Below are 21,124 nucleotides of genomic sequence, written 5' to 3' on the forward strand. Positions count from 1 at the left end.
ATTAGATGTTATGTTTGGGTACTTACCTCCCTTCGAAAAGAATCTGTCCTTCATATACAGCCCCTTATAAGGGGAAAATGCCCCCCATCAATGGACCCTGCTGGAAGGATATTACTATTATGGCCGAATGGATGAAAGGACAACCCATGAACAGAATTTACCAGATATGAAAGATAAAATGGGTCAATTAGATCATAAAGTCAACTGTCAGTGTCATGGAAAGGCACGGCAGAGATGAGATAAACGAAGAGAATAACCTAAGTTTCAACCTTCCCAATTCCCATGTGATCTGGCAGTATTTTAGTTCCTATTTATACATAGTCATGATAATCTCAATTGTATCCTTACAAAAGAGCTTAGTGGATAAAAACGTACCTCTGGAGGCAGTCTCCCTGGGTTGAAATCCTGACTCTGCCACTAACTGTGTTGCCTTCTAAGCCCCAGTTTCTTCATCTACAAAATTGGATAATTAATATAGTTATCCTTCACAATCTGTGGAGGATTAATTCCAGGACCCCCTGCAGATATCAAAATCCAGGGATGTTCAAGTCCTTAATGTAAAACAGCACTGTATTTGCACATAACCTATACACATCCTCCTGGATATTTTAAATCATCTCTTATTTACAATACCTAATACAGTATAAATGCTATGTAGATAGTTGTTATACTGTATTATTTAGGGAATAATGACAAGGAAAAAAGTCTGTATGTGTTCAGCACAGACACAGCCATCGAATTTTTCCATACTTACTATTTTTTTGATTCACTGTTGGTTGAATCTATGGTTGCAGAACCCATGGATAAGGAGGGCCAACTGTGCTATCCTCAGCGGGTGGCTGTGAGGACTAAATGTGATAATAAGCATACAATGCCAGGCACGCAATATATGGTCCATCATGTGTGTATTAATATGCCCTCCAGGTGATTCTGATGCGTACTGAAGTTTGAGAAAATGGAATAAAGGTTTTGGTGGAGAAATACAACCACTCCATATCTTTGACTGAAGAACAGTCCTCCTCTGTCTGGGGAAGATCATCCATCTTCTTTGATCAAACATGCAGCTTTGGAAGGGATAGATATCAGAAACCAGGTCGGACCTCAACTGGGCCCTCCTTGGGCTAGACTGCCTTGCTAGACCTTGTTACAATCCTTCTCCAAATCCTAGTAAACATCACAGATCTGAAGAGACTTCATGCCACATTACAACACAAACTAAACATCATTGGGCATCACCCCTAAAAACCAGCCATTCTTTTCCTCTTTACAATCTGTGACTCAAGAGGCCTCTTGCCCTTCATAGAGCATTCTCTGCAGTGATGGAGAACAGGGATCTCTTCTCAGAGAGTCCTAACTTGAAGGCCTCTGGGATCACACCACCTGTTGGCATCCCATTCTCTCGGCTCTTGGCCCTGGCGTCACCTCTCAGGCTGAGGCGCTGACAAACACGCCTTGGTGTTTTTGTCCCTCCAGCCTTCTTGACGTCGAGAGCTTAACACAAACAGTGCAGATTTGAGAAATCAGACAGTAAATCCTAGACGGTAAAAAGACTTGAGGGTGAGGGGAACGTACTTTCAAAGCTAGCCGAGCTCTCACACAAACTACCTCAAGGACTGTGGCCCAAAGAAACCTCGCTGGCTCTCATCTAACTTGATTGTAATGCATCTCGTGCGTCAAACGTGCCTCCTTTTGGCAAACTACTACCAGCAAAACAAAGCTCCTGACAAGAAGCACTTCCTGGTGGTTGACTTTAATGCTCCCTTTCTCCTTTTGATCTCCCAGTTGAGGCTATATTGCCCCCTGGCCTCCAGGCTGAAAATCCTCAACACATTCCTCTCCCTTTAGAGATTTACAGCTTTTCTGACATTTGTAGGCTGTGCCCATCTCCTCTCAACTCTAGCCTCCCCTCCCTCGCATAATATTTAGGCTTTCTTTAGCCAAATACCACACATTTTTTTTGGTGCTTTTAATCTTTTTCTATAAATCAGGCCTTTCATGGCATCTGAACAGCTGCTGGAAGACATATGCCCAGTCAAGTGCCATGGTCTCCTGAATACCAGGGAAGTAGAGCACTGGTCGGCATGTGCCCTTGTGAATAGAACCATATAAAATCGTGTGTGTTGATAGAGTCTGTGGCTTTGGAAACAAAAACCGAAAGGTCACCAGGACACTTAAACATTTTTATCCAAAATCCACTCCTAAGAGGCAGCAGTAAACCAAATCTAAAACTTCACAGAAGCGGCTCTGACTTCTGTTCCCAGCACACAACCTTGCTCTGTGTGGCCATTCAGCAATTCCCTTCCCTCCTTCATGCTTCAGTTGCTTGAGGTAGATTAAGAAATTCATCATTTTAAGACAATTAAAAATACTATGGAAACGCTAATGTTAATAATGTTGATCACAGTTGTTAATATTAACTTTGCAGTCACATGGTGACACCTTAGGCTTTCAAAGAACTAATTATAGTCAACTTGCACCATATCTCCAAGGAGCGGATTTTTAAAACTGTTCCACTCATATGCATTGGTACATGGCCCTACACAAACCAATGAACATTAAGTTTGAGATTGGGCTGTGGAACGCCTTGGAACTAAAGCGTGTAGAGATTTCTGCTAACTTGACCAACCCACCCCAAAGTCTGTGGTTAATGGATTACAAATTTGGGTAATGAAGGACAATAAATCACAACTATAATAATAAAGCTGAAAGTACACACAATTTAAATAGAAACACCAGTGTTTTTTATCGGAAATGAAAGAAACCATTGATCATAGCAACTGTCTGAGATTAGCAGGGAGCCACATTTTCAAACATCCTGCAGTAAAAGAGCAGATCCAGCTGGAAAGCAAGAAATAAGACTTAAAAATTCATACCATGCTTTGAAGTTTGCTTCTTTCACAACCATGCGTCTCTGATTTCTCCCAACCATTCTGAGCTGCTCTTGCTTGCTGAACTTACTTTAAAAAAGAACACAAGCCACAAACTTGCATATAATCTTTCAAATGGACTCTAGCTTTTTGCAGGGATGGGTTGGTAGGGAATATGAATCCCCAAATACTTTCTTTTGCACATGAAATCAGCCATCAGTTCCCTGACTCCAACCAGAATAGAAAGCCTCCCAACAAAAAAACTAGAAACCACTCTTGGTTCTAGGAAGTACTGCTATTTCTCTTGTGTTCTTTCCTTGACCTATCCACACATTTTACATTTTCAGTTTTCATGTGCTATGATCTATCGAAAACAAGTAACGGCAGTTAAAAGGACACAACATGCCAGATGCTGAGAATACCAAGATGGCAGCCTAATAATGTCTTCTTTTCCATAAAGCCATGTGGAACTCCGAAGTGGGCCACGTCGCCATAGTGAAGTAACTGCTACTCTGTTAAATCATCAGAAGAGAGCAAGCCAATGGTCTTCAGCTTCAGTCTTGCACAGGGCTCACTGTTACCATCCGTCAAATCTCACCTACCACTGTGTCACACTAGGTGGGCACTCACCCAGTTCTGCTCAAATCCCAGGTGACTTCAGAATAGGGTATGGCATCTTAGGCCATTTGGACTGTTAGATCCCTTCACTATTAATCACTATGGGGAAAAGAGATATCCCCTAGGACTAAGGTCCAACAATCCTTAGTATCTCCAATGACCATAAGGAAGAATTCGCAAGGACTAAGAAACATGTCCTTGGCCACAGAACAGTGTCAATAACTAAGCACAGAACTCTACAATAAACTCTACATCTGAATTTCTGTCAACAACATGAAATGTAAAGAAGAAAATACTGTGATTCAAAGTGCCTAGTCTAGAACAATATAGAATATACAACCAAAAAAATCCTTATTTCTACCCCCATCTCTTCTGTTAAATGACAGATTGGATGACTAGAAGATTGCTACCGTCTTTTCCAGCGCTAACAATTAAGATCATAAGGTGGGTCTGAAGATCAGGAACATTCACCCAATGATAGGGTTTAATTCTGATTTACAGAGTGGGAAGAATGAGTGTGTTGCTGATGTTACCCTAGATTAAACACAATAAAAAGGACCTTCAGAAATCTTCGCATTGGTACTTTGGCATACCTGCAACAGTCTCCCCTTCCTATATTGCTGTCTCTTTCTCACTCTGTATACACTTCACGTCTTGCCTCTTGCTCTCTCTGCCTCTCTCCACACAAAGGTATACAAAATCAGAAGTGTGTGCAAACCAGTGAGCACGAGAAACACACTGGGATGGGTGGGCCCGAGGTCTACCCTGTCCTGTAACAGATTCCAGCTGCAGTGCACAGTGCACTGCTTAAACAGTGCTCCCTTGAAAACAGTTGTGGGGTGAGAACAAGCAGCCAAGAGCGCCAGTGATAAAATGATCTGAGTTGACCTGAGAGGAGTAGTACCCAGCAGGGGCTGATCCAGGGAAATGAAGTCCCTTCTGCTCTGATGCAGAGGAGGGAATACAAGTGACCTGGCCCAACTGAGAGATCTCTTCCACCCCAACAGATCCTGTACTATTAATATCTGCCAGCTGCAGGCCCAGAGCATCCCCCTGCTGAGATCAAAAGAGCTCCTATCTTGGCTGGAACAAGGTCATCCGCACAGGGCTGTAAAAAGCGAGCCCTGGCTGGCTGCAGGGACGTCTATGGGGGAGGAGAAGTCAGGAGATGGGAGGTGCTCTCTCACGCTCCTTTAATCTCGGCTGACCAGCTGTTGCCCTCCCAGTGTTTGTAAAGTTGAGAGTTCTTTGTTTTTGTGTTGCTGGGTCTCCCCGCCCCCACCTTATTAAATGTGTGGCCGAGTTGTTGGCTTGGATTAAGTAGACTCATGTTCACTGCTTGACATCATGGTATAATTCCCTTCATTGAGGTTTCATTCCACTGTTGAGTTATCCAGCTCCCAGGTGGGAGAGTTGAAGAAGGGAGAAGTACACCCCAAAGGCCAAGGACTTCCCCGGCACTGCTCCTGCCCTGAGCTTTGTGCCTTGAGAAGGAATGAGAGGACACACCGAATTTTCTCTATTTACTTAAAATACTTCCTCATACGTGCAGTGTGCTTGTCAGTCTGCAGCCTGCCTTTCACAAACTATTCCATTCACAAATTAGAGAATGGAACTTTTGGGACTTATGCAAATTGACCAGAGTTACAAAGTCACCCCATCCCAGTGTGTTTCTCATTCTCACTGGTTTGCACACACTTCTGACTTTGTATGCCTTTGTGTGGAGAGAGGCAGACAGAACAAGAGACAGGCAGATAAGATCCGAAGTGTACACAGAGTAAGAAACAAAGCACACATGAAGGGAAGGCTGCTGCATGGTATGCCAAAGTTATCAGGGCTAAGATTTTGGAAAGATCCTTTTGATTGTGTTAACCTAGGGCAACATCAGTAACATGGCGAATCTTCCTACTCTGTAAATCAGAATTAAAACCCCATCAGTGGGTGAATGCTCCTGACCTTCAGACCTACCTCATGATCTTAGATGTTAGAGCTGGAAAAAAGGCTTTAGCAGTCTTCTATTCATCCAACGTGTCATGTAGCAGAAGAAGAAACTGAGCCCCAAGTGATCGAAAGGCCTGCCCAACATCACAGTTAATAACTCTGTGGCAAAGCTGATACAATGAATGCTTGAAACAAAACAGAACAATTTATATATGTGTGTGCATGTGTGTGTGTGTGTATGTAAATCATAGGAAGTTAACAACCATTGCAATATATTTGTATGGGTATAAATGTTCTAAGACAGTGTCCATTTTAATCCACTAATAAAAACCTTCATTACAGACTTTAGGAATATATTTCCATAGCCTCTTTATCTGCTCAGCTATACAAAAAAAAAAAAAATCTAGAAAAACCAATTGTTTCCATTCCTCCTTGGATTTCTGGGAGGATAAGCTGGTAACTCTTCCTTCGCCGTGAACACGATGTCAGGAGTTTCTCGCGGCAGTTATACTGCAGCCTCAAAGTAATTTCTTTTCTATGTGATTTGCTCTTCTTCTTTGCTTAAGGTAAACCAGGAAGGCACCCCAAAGAAAAGTACTTACTGGTTTTCAAATAAGGAAGAAGTTTATTCTGGTCTCCTCCTCAGAGCTGAATAAATGTGTGTGTGTGTGTGTGTGTGTGTGTGCGTGTGTGTGTGTGTGTGTGTGTGTGTAATAATTATAACAATTTTTAACAATGTTCATAGGTGCTTTACATGATTCTCATGATCACTGTTCTTCCGAAGTATTTACTGTGATACTCATTTGGCACTTACTTACTGCCTAGTATGTGCTTAGAATTTTGCTAGTCACTGGATAACAACATGGATACAAAAGAATACAACATGGTTGTATCTTTAAAATCTGCCAATCGCCGGGCGCGGTGGCTCAAGCCTGTAATCCCAGCACTTTGGGAGGCCGAGACGGGTGGATCACGAGGTCAAGAGATCGAGACCATCCCGGTCAACATAGTGAAACCCCGTCTCTACTACAAATACAAAAAATTAGCTGGGCATGGTGGCGCGTGCCTGTAATCCCAGCTACTCAGGAGGCTGAGGCAGGAGAATTGCCTGAACCCAGGAGGTGGAGGTTGCGGTGAGCTGAGATCGTGCCATTGCACTCCAGCCTGGGTAACGAGAGCGAAACTCCGTCTCAAAAAAAAAAAAAAAAAAAAAAAAAATCTGCCAATCAGACGGAAAAACATAAAAAGTTACATTAATTTTCTTTTCTTTATATAGTTCAGCAGATAGAGCGCCCAGAGAGGAAAAACAGAGAGTGAGACCACAGGCAAGGGGGTTCCGTGAAAGAGGCAGTCTTTAAATAAGCCTTGAAGGAGTGGATGTGGGATGAGAAGAGGCAGTGGAAGTGAAAAAGGGAAGTGCTGATCTGGAGAGGGAGAGCTGTCTATACACAGGCATGGACCTGGGAGTGGGGAGGGGCAGGCAAAGAGCAGCACGCTTGGCATAGGAGCTTCACCTAGGATACTGGCAGGAACTAAATTTGAATAGAAAGGAAATGACAGATTATGAAGGGTTAAAAGCATTAACTTTATTTAGTGGTGTTCTGGAAACCAGTCTACCCAAAGGAGAAACAAAACAAAACAAAACAAAACCACCTGATTTTTAGCATTTGCTGATTTCCATGGTATAAATACTTTTACCATGGCTGATTTCAAGCTAACAAACCCCAAATCCCTAAATATTTTAAAAACAGCTTACTGATTTTAGTTCATTCTCAGGGAAAAAAAAAAATTCTAAGATTTCTGAATAGGAGAGCAACATAGTAGAACAACGCCAGATGGGGAAGTTCAATTTGGTCGTGGCAGAATGGAAATGGTAGAGGCTATATTGGGAAGGTCAATCTGGATGTTATTAAAATAATCCACTTGGGAGTTTAGTAAACCAGCTGATCACAACACACATTACAAAAAAGAGGGGACCAAGGAAAGACATACATGGAAAGAAGTACTAAGCAGATTTGATTACAAAAGTTTCAGGAGGGAGGGATATTTGATGATTCAGGTTTTCAGCCCTGTTGATTGGGGTTATGATGACATATCCTTGAATTTAGAAGGAGGTACACAACATGTTGTACAGTCTTCATAAATAAGCCATTAGTTTTCACCCCTAAGGTCACCACTAAGAAGCAGAGGTGTGGTTCTTGCAATTTCTAAGACCATCAAGCAAAGTTGATGGGCAGAAGACCACCTGGGCAGTCAGTCAGGAGCCTTGCTAGACCTAAAAGTCTCCTGTATTCCATCGTGAACAATTCTCAGGAAGTGGAAAGGCAGAAGGGGTCTGGAAGAGTTATGCACATCTACTCAGGCCTGCAGAAATCTGCATGAAAGATACTAGAGTATAAGGAGAACAACTCAGAAATGTCAAGTAAGCACTTTCAATAAAACTAGAAACCACCCTCTGGTTTACTGATGTTATTTCCCCAGCTACGTAAAGCTTATTGCCATCGAAACCATAGCCAGCCTGACCTTTGCTAGCAGGGGGTGGAGAAAATTTTGCAGATTTACCAACGTGGAGATTTTTTTCTTAATCTTCTGTAAAGCTGATCAGGAATGTCATATCTCTGGCACATGAAGCTGATGTATACTTTTTAGTCAAAAGGAGCTCAGCACAAAGAAAAGGCTAAATTGCTATGGGATCACTGGTAAAGCCAACCTTTGAGCATCAGTCTCAGAAACAAAATCATTTAGCAATTCATCAGCCCTTATTCTGAGGACCTGAAGTAGCTCACAGAGGAGTGATTGGCCTCCAACTGGATCTCACTTATAGAGGCAGGGCAAGAGACTCCCCAAACATAAGATCAGATGCCAGGAAAGGTGGCCAAACCTAAATCAACAGGCTCTGGCTGGGTTCACCAGCCAGGGCCTATTAGCCATATCTCCCAGCTCTCAACAGGAGGTGGAGAAGCAGTAGGGCTGTATGTCAGTGTCAAGTTTCAGCCTCTCTAGGACAGATTCCTTACCTTCAGACAGGGACAAATCATCAGCTGGAGACACCAGGTCTGCCTGAGAAGCCAGGGCTCCACTCAGATGGGTTGTAATCTGATTCGTCAAGATAACCTGTGAACAGACAGGGAGAAGGGAGGGGTAAGGGAGAATAAAGACAGAAAAGACCAAATTAATTATTAGAACTATCAAAAGGTAGACTGTGGTTTAGGAGAAGACTGATAAATACAGAGGTAGGAAAACCCCAGCTCTGACTTTCACCAGCTTTATCTTTAGACCAGAATATCTGGCAAGGCCTAGCAGTTATTCAAAACCCAGAAAACTGAGGAAATAGAATGACTTTTTTCAGAGTAAAGCCTCTATCAATTCATTCTAAATGCTGTGTAAGTTGGGACTAAGGCGTGTTATCCTATCAGTTAAATAATAGACAGCTAACCACAATTAAATTCACATGTACACATTTTATCAGACTTTAATTTTTAAAATTATATCTGCCAGGCACGGTGGGTCATGCCTGTAATCCTAGCACTTAGGGAGGCTGAGGTGGGCGGATCACCTGAAGTTGGGAGTTCGAGACCAGCCTGACCAACATGGAAAAACCTCGTCTCTACTAAAAATACAAAATTAGCTAAGTGTGGTGGTGCGTGCCTGTAATCTCAGCTACTTGAAAGGCTGAGGCAGGAGAATCGCTTGAACCCAGGAGGTGGAGGTTGCGGTGAGACAGGATCGCACCATTGCATTCCAGCCTGGGCAACAAGAGCGAAACTCTGTCTCAAAAAGAAAAAAAAGAAAAAGAAAGTCAGGGTTTTATTTGCAAATTTGTGAAACAGGAATGAGTTTGACTCTAAAGAAATAACACTCCTCTTTTAAATAGTTGAATTCTTTTTTTTTTTTTTTTTTCTTTTTGAGATGGAGTTTTGCTCTTGTTACCCAGGCTGGAGTGCAATGGTGCGATCTCGGCTCACTGCAACCTCCACCTCCTGGGTTCAGGCAATTCTCCTGCCTCAGCCTCCTGAGTAGCTGGGATTACAGGCACGCGCCACCATGCCCAGCTAATTTTTTGTATTTTTTAGTAGAGATGGGGTTTCACCATGTTGACCAGGATGGTCTCGATCTCTTGACCTCGTGATCCACCCGCCTCAGCCTCCCAAAGCACTGGGATTACAGGTTTGAGCCACCGCGCCCGGCTAAATAGTTGAATTCTAACAAAAGAAGTTCAAAGTCTCACTATGTATTTAATACGCAAATTAACATAATCCTACCTGTACAAAAAAAAAGTTCACAACATTTAAAATTCCTGGAAAGGACTTTAAAATTACCTAATTAATGTGATCCAGTGCCACACAATATTTTCAAATTTGTTATAGTCAAGAAACTATTCCTAAAAAATCCTCATTTGTAAAATCTACCTTATTGTTTAGAAGCCTAGAGGAAAAATAAATACAGATTCTTTCTTGGAAAATTATAACATAATGAATACCACAATCATTTTCCAAGGTTTAGATGTTCTCATCATGGGAAGAAACTATGAGCATCTTGGTCACTCAGAGGCAGTGTCCCTTCTGAAAAGGGCACTGGGCAGTTCGTACACAATTCAGTGCTGGGAATATTTGTCTAGCTGGACTGTGCTGGTCTGAACCAAGGGTCAGCTATGGTTATTGCCACCCTGATTTGAGCAGAAATGGAAATCACCTCCATTCTTTATTATCCAGCTTTTCAGTCACACCTCTGTCACTGTATCCTGAATGGACCAGTGACACATTATAAATCCTGTATCAATGGCAGCTTAATAGAGGGCTGAGAGGGAGCAGGACAGCAAGGTCAGGTAAAGAAATGAAGTACTCGAATAGCGAAGACAACCTTTTAAGGTCTGCGTGCCCACTGGGCTTGTGAGCCTCCAGTCACTTGACAGTAATAATCAGATATTGCAGGATTCCACTCAGTATTTGCTAATCTTATCTCTCATATTCTTTTTTATTGCTACTTTCCATCAACCGGTGAGAATCACCTATGTCTTCAGTTAAAATGGCTGGAAATGGTCAAGTAGCCTCCGTGAAACAACTATTCACTTTAAACAACTATTCAACTATATGAGTATAAAGAAGGACTTGTGTTCATTTCTCTCTCTCTCTCTCTCTCTCTCTCTCTCTCTCTCTCTCTCAGACAGGGTCTCACTCTGTTGCCCAGGCTGGAGTGTAATGGCACAATCTTGACTCACTGCAACCTCCACCTCCTGGGTTCAAGTGATTCTCCTGCCTCAGCCTCCCAAGTAGCTAGGACTACAGGCCTATGCCACCATACCCGGCTAATTTTGTATTTTTAGTAGACATGGGGTTTCATCATGTTGGCCAGACTGGTCTTAAACTCCTGACCTCAAGTGATCCACCCCACCTTGGCCTCCCAGAGTGCTGAGCTTACAGGCATGAGCCACCATGCCCAGCCATTTCTCTTTTATAATATAGGGTAAGAGCTTTGGAGTTCAGTAAAACTGGGTTCAAATTTTGATTCTGACCCTGTGTACCTTTGAGCTTCATTTGTTTATAGGTCAAATAATATCTATCTTTTAGAATTTTTATGAGAATTAAATGAGATAATCAATGTAAGGTACTTAAAGTATCTGGCACATAGCAAATATTCAATAAATAGAAGCAACTGCTATTATTATTTCCTTCAGAATGAGGATATACAGGTTAATAAATTAGTATATGTCATAGGCTTCCGACAGTTGGTTCTAACAAAAGAACACTAAATCACAATTTTCTCTATCAGGATACACTTTGGTACCTGATCATTTGTACCTATTTTAGTCCTTCCTAAGTTTGACTTCTTTTATTTTTTATCTTTATCTTTTTTTTTTCTTTTTTTTTTAAAGACAGGGTTTCACCAAGTTGGTCAGGCTGGTCTTGAACTCCCGACCTCAGGTGATCCAACCACCTTGGCCTCCAAAGTGCTTGGATTACAGGCGTGAGCCACCACGCCCGGCCCTAGGTTTGATTTAACTGCAAAGAATTTGTGTAAAAATCTTAGTAAGAAAAATATATTCATTATTTAAATCAAGGCCAATACGATACTAACATTGCTCTGAAAAATGCTATGTGCTTTACCTACCAATGAACTAAATAATATATTTGTCTATCTTAGTAAAAAAAAAAAAAAAAAAAAAATGTGGAACTTCTGAGAGATCTAAATATGTTAGCTCTAGTATTTTTGTGATTCTTCTTAAATGATGGCTTGGTGAAAATGACTGGGACTCCAATGTTATGATTAATAGTAATGAGAAAAAATTTCTTACTTAATACCTACCATGTAAAGCATGTCACCATATACATGGGGGAAATCAAGATATAAAGGTACTGCATGTCTCTAGAAACTTACAAATTCAATGATGAGGCATTGACTAAAATATTTAGACCACTCTTTCTCAATTCACTGGTTCTGTAATGGAAACTTGCACTGAGATGATGGTTTTATTGTACAGAACTAATGAAATGATACCCTACAGAACATAAAACTGAACTACAGATGTACTTCAAAAGATACCCAGCATAATTTCCGCTTCTGGTGAAACAGTAGACAGGGAAGAAAATATTTTCACTCCCCAATGGCAAAAGAACAAGCTCCTAACTGATTTTGCTAATAATCCTCTCCCTTTTAATTATGAGTCTTAAAGCCAAATCGCCAAAGGGATACATAGCAACCAAACTCAAGGCTTTGCTAATCATGCCATCTTACTGAATTGTTGTGGCTTTCTAAATATTTTCAGCAAAAAGGACAGAATGAAAACATTTCCCAAAACAATGATTACAATCATCACAACTTGAGCAGAAGACTATAGGTATATTTTCCTCTGAGGCAATTAGGACACTTGAAAACTCTACTCTTAAAATAACATGAAATCCTATTACAAATTATAAACAGAGTCTTACCAAGATCTGGTTTCTAAAAGTGAATTCTAACAGACACTTCAGGGGGTTTTCCTGTTGCTTTGCTCCATGGGAAAGACTGAGGCTTCTGATGCTCAGTACTAAATTTGTGTAAGAGTAATTTGCACAGTGTTTAGGACAAGGGCTTTGGAATCAGACCTGAACTTAGATCCTGGGATCTACCATTTACTAGCTGTGTGATATGGAGCAAGCTTCATAATCTCTCTGGGTATGATAATACTTAGCTCACATGGTTCTGAGGATTCAGCTGGATAATGCATAGAAAGTCCTTAGCACAGTACCTGGCCTATGGCAAATGTTACTCCATCATTGTCATTAGTTATCCTTTGCTGATTTACACCTTGCTTGTTTAGATATGAAACCCATGCCTGATTCCATTTTATACAGCATATAGCCCACTGCTGACAAATAACAAACATTTGCTGTCAATATGTTCAAAAACAATACAAATTTAATTGGAAGTACATATGCTATTTTTGCTATTTCCCTAAAATATGGCTTATTGAAAACATACAACACACCCCCAACGACACACCAGCAACTACAATGCAAGACTAGAGTGGGATTTTTGGACAAAGGAAAAGATATATATTTTTAATGGTCATGATTAGGTCTGAAGCCAGGAACAGACAGAATCCAACTTAATCAGCTTCTCTTGAGGAAGGATACTATCCACCGACTAGAAGGAACAAGAAACTCTAAAAGTTATATAAAGTAACTTCTGTCTCAACTCAACTTTATCTATGAGAGACTACTTACTCCTAAGCTTCTTTGCATTGCCCTCTTAAACACTGGTTGCTTACAGAGGTGTGTACGTGTATATGAAATGGCCTTTCATATGGTGTCACATAGACCTTGAGTCCCATTTTTAATACTTTCCCACAAGGGAAGATGGGGAGAGATTTCTCCCTTCAAAAGCCATGCCCCGAGGTTTCCAGTTTTCCTCTGCATTATGTAGCTTCTCTAAATACATCTTACTTAACCCTTCTGTGTACTTCAGTCAACTGTCTACACTTAGTTTAAGAGAAAAATTTAAGATCTTTAAAAAAGAAATACAGGTTATAGATTCATAAACAACCCAGCAGGTCCTTCTTTCACAGACAGCAGGATGTATAAGCTAGAGAAAAGAGAGAAAGAGAGGACCAGTTAACAATGAGATGAATTGGTAAGGCAGAAGGCTACGAAATCGGTGTCATTTTGGTCAGAAGGCAGAGGTTCCTGGCCATGAAAAACCAACCCAAACACACATAAACAAAAGTACATGATTTATTTCCACTAAGTATTTAAAAAGGTAGCTTAAGGCAGTAATTAAGAGAGAATAAGCAGAATGAGCTGGTCATTGGTCAGGGGACTGGGCCAATTGAGCCTAATTCTCTGCTAGTCTGTGTGCCCAATGCAGACCCTCTGCCTTTAGTTGACCCATCTTTCTTTAGCTATGCTATGACTAGACTATACCCAGACTACACCTACCTTCTGCTCAGGCTTACTGTTCCTGGTCTTAAGGGGCCACTGTACATGTCTATATTGACCTACTCTACATCGAAGGTTAGAAATATCTTTGCGGGGGCCTCCATGAATAGCCGTTTTGCATATTGGAGCCTTCCGTGAGTACTAGAATGCATTGGTGGAGAGAAAATGAGATAGCCCTGGAGGCCTGAGTGGGAAACTGCCAGGCCTGAAGGCACAGCCCTTGATGGAAGCAGCTCATTTTACCTGACTCTTGGTGGGTGACAAAGAGGAAGTCTGTGATCAGCCAGGGATAGGACAGGTGGGAATGTGATATCTGGCCCTGTTTGGTCAGCAGAAGAGATATTCATGATCAGCAATATAATTATTGATTAAAGTCAGATTTTTAAAGGACCTAAGAATTTGCCAAATGCCATCATCGAGCTTTCTGTGGGGGCAGCTGAGAAGCAAATTTTGTAATACCCATTTTCCACCAAGTGAACTGGTGTCCTCTGTCTAATGCCAATAGTACAGATGAGAGGAGGGCATGCAGGCCTCTCTGCCTGCTCTTCTTCCTAAAGGCAACATGGGACAGAGGAGAAGAGAGAAACTCTCAGTTCAGACCTACTGACAGGTGACTTCTCCAAGACTTAATCCTGCTCTAGAGAATTCCATCTATAAAAGTAATAATGTGGCCGGGCGCGGTGGCTCAAGCCTGTAATCCCAGCACTTTGGGAGGCCGAGGCGGGTGGATCACAAGGTCAAGAGATCGAGACCATCCTGGTCAACATGGTGAAACCCCGTCTCTACTAAAAATACTAAAAATTAGCTGGGCATGGTGGCACGTGCCTGTAATCCCAGCTACTCAGGAGGCTGAGGCAGGAGAATTGCCTGAACCCAGGAGGCGGAGGTTGCGGTGAGCCGAGATTGCGCCATTGCACTCCAGCCTGGGCAACAAGAGCGAAACTCCGTCTCGAAAAAAAAAAAAAAGTAATAATGTCCAGAAATACACTAAAAGATGATCAAGATGCTATACTGTAACAAGACCAATCTTGTGATAAGACTCTTTTCAGACTTTGCTAATAAATATAAATCAAGCAGGTCATTAGCTTCCGTTTCTATGAAAGTCAAGCACGTGAGGCAATCTTATATGAATTCTGACAAATTTTTGGTGGTTTTCAGTGGCCCTTGATAACATGTGGTTATCATTTCCGAGGCCCATGGAAGTTTTGAAACTAAAGTTTTTCATGGAACTCATGTCTCTGTACAACAGAGTTGAAAGGGTAGGCTGGGTTAGGGGATTCATGAAGAAACCTCAGGCATCTCAGGGGCATTTCTAGCCCATAAAACACCTGCTTCCTCCTCCCGTCCACTCACTGGCAGAAACCTGCCACAATTTAATACACATCAGGAAGTTTCAAAATCACTTTAACTGGGCCAGGAGAGCGAGTTGCAGTGAGAGTCCATCCTGGTACTTCCAGCTCTCAAGTAAACAGCAGCCCCTGGATAATCTGGGCGGCGAGAGAGAGATAGATTGAGAGAGAGCGAGAGCGAGAGCGAGAGCGAGAGAGCGAGAGAGAGAGAGAGGCAAAAAGAGAATGTGGGTGCTGACTCTTACTCACCAACCTGCCTGGCACTAAATCCAATGCTTTCAAAGTGACAAGCCACCACCTATCATAATTCTGAAGGCATAGTTAATCTTTTTTTTTCCTTTTTGTACTAAAAATGGTCTCTCTGCTTAATGTACAGCTTTAAAAATGTTACTTTTGTATCTGAAGTGATCCTAATTGCCATATATGACAGTGACCTAGCCTTTCTATCCTTCTATCTGCCTGGAACAGTCAGAAATTCACATTTTAATCCTGGCTCTGTTAAGGGTTACTGAATACCTTGCTTTTAAGGAGACAGAGACCGGAACTTTCCTGTGAGAAATTGTTCAGGTCCATTGAGTCCTTTCATCACCAAGGTTTGAGAGAAAGGCCTGGAGTGGTTTCCCCATGCCATCCTCCTGCTCCCCAACCATGACGGTGTCTGCCCAAACCTGTCTGCTGTGGTAGGAGCTGGAGGTGAGATGGAGACAGGAGGAAGAAAGAGAATAAGGAAAGCAATGAGGGCAAGAGCCAGAAGGAAAAAAGTGGGAACAGGGTAGGTCTAGAAAACCCACGCTCCCAGACACATGCCTTTCCCCACCCCAAGCCCTACCCGTCCATTTTCAGCTTTGGAAAGAGATACCCAATAGCTGTTATGAAGAAAAGTCACATAAAATATTTTGGAATTTGAGCATCACAAAAACAAATCTGGTTTTACTATTTGCTAGCTTAGTTTTGCCAAACTCTAGAAAATAAAAAATCATTCCACAATTTAAAAAAAAAAACAACTTTTATCTTAGCTTCGGCTCAGAAAATATCAACTGTCAGTTCTAGAATAAAAAACTGATAAGGTTTCAATATTCCAGCCTGCCATTTCCATCTTGAAGGACTGCACAACAATTGTTTTCTGGGAAAATCTGAGAGGCTGCGGGGAATTTTTCTTGTGAAATTGTAGAGAAGAAGCCAAACTTCAATTTTGCTTGAAGAAAACATGGGTGTGGGAGTCAGGCAGCCGTTTATTTCTGGCTCTGTCACTAACCTGTGCAATTCTGGGAAATTCTCCTAACCTCTCTGTACCTAAAAGATATGCAGAGAATGAATGTATTACAACTGTTAATGTGTCTGTTTAGAATAAATGTTTCATATATTTCACTCACATTAGGATGAGTGCTGTACTAAAAATTCCATCTTTGCATTGCTTCTTATCTTCAACCTTAAGAAACTCGTCCCACACAGAACGAATTGGCAGCAGCCAAGGAAAAGGGGGTAGAAAAAGGGATGAAGGAACAATCTGAACTAATTTGTGTTTATGGTGAGAATACTTTCAATCTTAATAAATTCACACCTCTTATCATCAGCCCTGAGGAAAATGCTCTTCTGTCGATTTCACTGTGAAATCCATAGGCAAAGCTAGAGAAACCCTCTGCCTAGTAGGGGAGTCCCTAAAGAAGAGAGTGGCTCAATCTGAGGAAATGCAGATGGAGGAGGTGAAAAAAAACTCCTCAGTTCTGCACAAGCACACACTCAATCACAGAGGGAGCTTACGCAAGCAGTGCTTCCACCCTACTTTTGACCACTGAGTTCAGAAAAAAATGCGTTGAAGCAGAATTACGTCTGCCGTTTGGCAAAAGAATTACGTCTGCCACTTGGTAAACACACAAGATAAGCATGTGGCTCCCTAGGGCAGCTTTCTCTTTGGCCTATTTCTCTTGGGGTGCACACACAAGGGGATGCAGTGGAAACTGTGGGCGGGCAGCTACCATGCCATAGACATAGGTGTGGAGAGCTGGTTCCACTGCCGGCTGCTCCACTGGCCCCAGTGGGCTGAGGTTAGCATGTGTTGGTTCCGGATCTCAGATGGGGCCAGCAGTTGTAAAGAGGCCACAAACAGTAAGCTAACGTGCTGTTTCCACCTTCGGCACAACCTCGGCGGCATCCTGTCAGTGATCTTGGGCCCACTGCAGGAAGTAACATGCACAATTGGTGAACTGTGACAATGCAGCCACAGTGGCATCCAATGGTGCATTCACCAACTGTGTGCAATTCTGCAATTAGTATGAGGCCAAAAAAGTCTCTGGCCAGCCAGAACCTGGAAGAGAACAAGGCCAACAGTCAGCTGACTCTGAGGTTCATATGGATGTGAAAGAAACTATCCTACCAGCCTTCCGCCACACTGTACATGTCCCGTGGCCAATCTGCATTGGCACGTAGTGAGTATCATTTTCTGCTACCTGATCACTGCCCACTGAGTCCCACAGAAAGGCAGAGGAGGTGAATTTCCAGTGCCCCCCCACCAAATTTCTACTGACCTTTTTAGGTGTTCTTATTACTTGATGGTGCTTTCTATTCATGTGTACGCCTGGGCTCTGGGGATTCCCCTCCCTTTGATTTGCAAGGAGGAATAGAAAGACACAGCTTTGTGATCGGTCTATCACAGACGACTGGTATTAAGTGATTTCCCCTCTTTAGACTAATTTGAAACCAAGAAAACCATTCTGTTGAGTCACTTGCTCCTTGCAGGTATGAAAACATGGCACTTGGGGGGTCCAACCTGATAAATACCAACATGGATAACCTTCAGCCTCAGCTACACTTCCAGTGGCTTACAGTAGAGCAGAGTTGAAGCAGAGGAGCCTTGGGTCCCACCCGGCCTCTGACAAACCTCCAGCAGAGGCTGGGCACCTCTGGGCTGACTCCTTGTATCTCTGTGCCACCAGCACAAATGGCATCCTAACCACCAAGGGCTCTCCAAACTCAGTGTTGGGAGAGGTGCAACCAATTCTACTTCCAGAGTTATTCTATAGCATAAAATGGGAGCAAAGGCCACTCGCTGTGTGTTCAAACAGAGGTTAACAGGTCTGCCTAGGAACAAATTTCCAAGTTAGCTACCTCATCATTGAATAAAAGTTAATTATTTGATTTCCTCAAGGAAGGGATATTGTGTAAGGTTTTATTTTTAAAAGGGGAGTGGGGGCAGCTGAAGCAATGCTATCTGTGTCTGTACTTAAATAAATGACATCAATATGGACACACAATAATAACCTACAATTCAGCAGAGTCAACACAGGAGAGACAAAAGAAGACTAGGTCCAGAACAAATACATTGAAATGGCTAAATATTTACACGGTGAGTACGGGCAGGCTTCCTCCCATGGTGATGCCCTTGGAGTGGAGATCTTCAATTATGGTTACCAACATTCAAACTCCCAATCATGTGGTACGAGCCCATTAAAAAGGATGTCCTGAGGTCAGGTGCAGTGGCTCATGCCTGTAATACCAGCACTTTGGGAGGCCGAGACAGGTGGATCACCTGAGGTCAGGAGTTTGAGACCAGCCTGGCCAATACGGTGAAACCCTGTCTCTATTAAAAATACAAAAAATTAGCTGGGCATGGTGGCGGGTGCCTGTAATCCCAGCTACTCAGGAGGCTGAGGCAGAAGATTGGCTTGAACCCAGGAGGTGAAGGTTACAGTTAGCTAAGATCATGCCATTGCACTCCAGCCTGGGCAACAAGAGCAAAACTCCGTCTCAAAAAAAAAGAGTATGTCCTGGTCAAAGACAGATAACACTTGAGGCACAAGCCCTACTGCCAGAAGCCAAACAAGATTTTAGTCTCGGATACTCACTCTGGTGGCTTGGAAATGGCCTCCTTGAATACTCTCCAAATGGGAAATGTGAGGCTTTCAGGACTCAGAGTCGCTAAAGATGATGGTGAGGCACAAATGCTGCGCGTTGCCTGAACCTGCCCAGTACAACGGCCTGTGGGGGCCACACTGTAATTTTTCTCCCTCATTTTCAGGTAGCTATTTGTCGTCTCTCATCTGACGTCTTTAATAAGAATAACCATGTCATTTTACACATACATTTTACTTCCCAGGGTATGTTCACAGAATGGTCTTAGCTGATCCTCAGTGCAGAATGAGGGAAGCTGGGAAGTGACCAAAGCAGCTGTCCTGGGTTAGGAGGGTGGCCTCCAGAGTCAGATCCCCTGGGTTTCCATCTCAGCTCCACTGCCTACTAGTTGTAGATTATTTACTTCACATCTACTTAGGTATATTATTTAATCTCTCTGTGCCTCACTTTCTTCAACTGTATAATTGGCATAGCAATCCTACCTATTTAAGGATAAATGAGTTAGCATATGAAGCATTTAAGACAGTGCCTAACACCAAATAGGTGCCTAACAAATATTAATATTATCCTTTTACTTACTATTCTATGAATTCAATTCTTCCAGTAGGAAAACCAAGAGTTGTAACATTCTCATTCCAATTTCTCTACTTCTCACAGTTTACCCATCCCAAATGTCCCAGTTGGAAATAGCCTCCTTTACTCTGTAAGTTTCCATCTTTGAGGGGCCAGTTCAAATCCCATCTCTTCCATGAAATCTTTGCTAACTATTCTAGCTCTAATTTTTCTCTCACTTCTTAATACTCATACTTTATTTATTTTTATTTTTTTCAAATATTTTTGAGACAGGCTCTTGCTCTGCCACCCAAGTTGAAGTCCAGTGGTGCAATCGGGGCTCACCACAGACTTAAACTCCTGAGCTCAAGCATTCCTCCCGCCTCAGCCCCCAGAGGCACATATGTACTACCACACCTGGCTAATGTTTTATTTTTCTGTAGAGACGAAGTTTCCCTGTGTTACCCAGTCTGGTCTCAAACTCCAAGGGTCAAGTGATCCGCCTGCCTTGGCCTCCAAAAGTGCTGGAATTACAGGCATGAGCCACCTTGCCCTAGCTAATACTCTGACTTTAGATTCAATACCAAGTAATTTAGTACAAGACATTTTATATCATTTGCAGTAGTATACATTTCATGAGATTTTTATGTATTTCTTCATCTCTGACCCCATTCTAAAGGATAGGAGGAAAAAAAGAAACTCATGTTCACTAAGCGTTTCCTACGTGTTAGACCTTCATCAACTGCTTGAGATATGTTGGCTTATTTCATCCTTACAACTTAGGAGGTAAACATTATCATCCTGGTTTTGAAGATGAGGAAACAGGTTCAGAGAAGTTTTCTGAGATCCGATAGCTGGCACATGGGAGAGCCAGACTCAGACCAGGTTGCCTGGCTCTCTAGGCTCCACAGGTTCCATCACATAAAAAGATTCCCAACATGAAAACTCACGGTTCCATGGATATTTGTGGATTAATTTCCTCAGCATAAGGCATTTACTGATATTGGATTAACCAAGTCCCATGTGTTTAAGGCAAAATCATTCATAAAGAAAAAACTGTATAAAATGTTTAAGTATAAAACAAATTTTCAGTAGCAAGAAGAAACCAGTCAACTGTTAGAATTCTGTTTGTTAGAATTGGAAACACTGAGTCTTCAGGCAGGAGGAACCACGCTCCAATAGGCACAGCAAGGGAAAGGACACAGACTCCTGGGTTCTATTTCTGTCTTGGCCACCAACCACTCTGCTAATGTTTTCACTTCTGCTGAAATGTGATGACGAGAGTTTCAGAAGAGAATTTGTCACATAAGAACAGAATAAGAACAAGCAGTTAGCTGGTTAAATGTGGTAGAGACACAAACAACACTGGGATCTGTATTAGGGGTTCACAGGTGGGAAAAAATCCATTTGTCTTCTCAGTTTCACTTCAACGCACAGAGAGCAGCACCACTGGGTCTGGAACAAACCTTAAATATAAATGATAGTAGTCTCTGTGTTTTCAGATGCATGTCTCTAAAACTAAAGGTCTTCAGCT

The 21,124-nt window shown here is 42.2% G+C and overlaps 1 protein-coding gene across 6 annotated transcripts in view; it reads right to left on the reverse strand.

Moving 5' to 3' along the window:
• RAD51B (RAD51 paralog B) overlaps window positions 1–21,124 on the reverse strand; it is a 747,205-nt gene that overhangs the window by 276,751 nt on the left and 449,330 nt on the right. For all 6 annotated transcript variants that reach the window (XR_012516148.1, XR_012516149.1, XR_012516151.1 and 3 more), the window contains one exon: window positions 8,444–8,540. Coding sequence is in view for 1 of the 6 variants with exons in the window: in XM_003924464.3 (XP_003924513.1) it covers window positions 8,444–8,540 (97 nt within the window). In the remaining 5 variants the exon portion in view is untranslated. The remainder of the gene's footprint in view (window positions 1–8,443; window positions 8,541–21,124) is intronic.

Source organism: Saimiri boliviensis, chromosome 2 (genome assembly GCF_048565385.1).
Source record: "Saimiri boliviensis isolate mSaiBol1 chromosome 2, mSaiBol1.pri, whole genome shotgun sequence".
Classification (NCBI taxonomy): Eukaryota; Metazoa; Chordata; class Mammalia; order Primates; family Cebidae; genus Saimiri; species Saimiri boliviensis.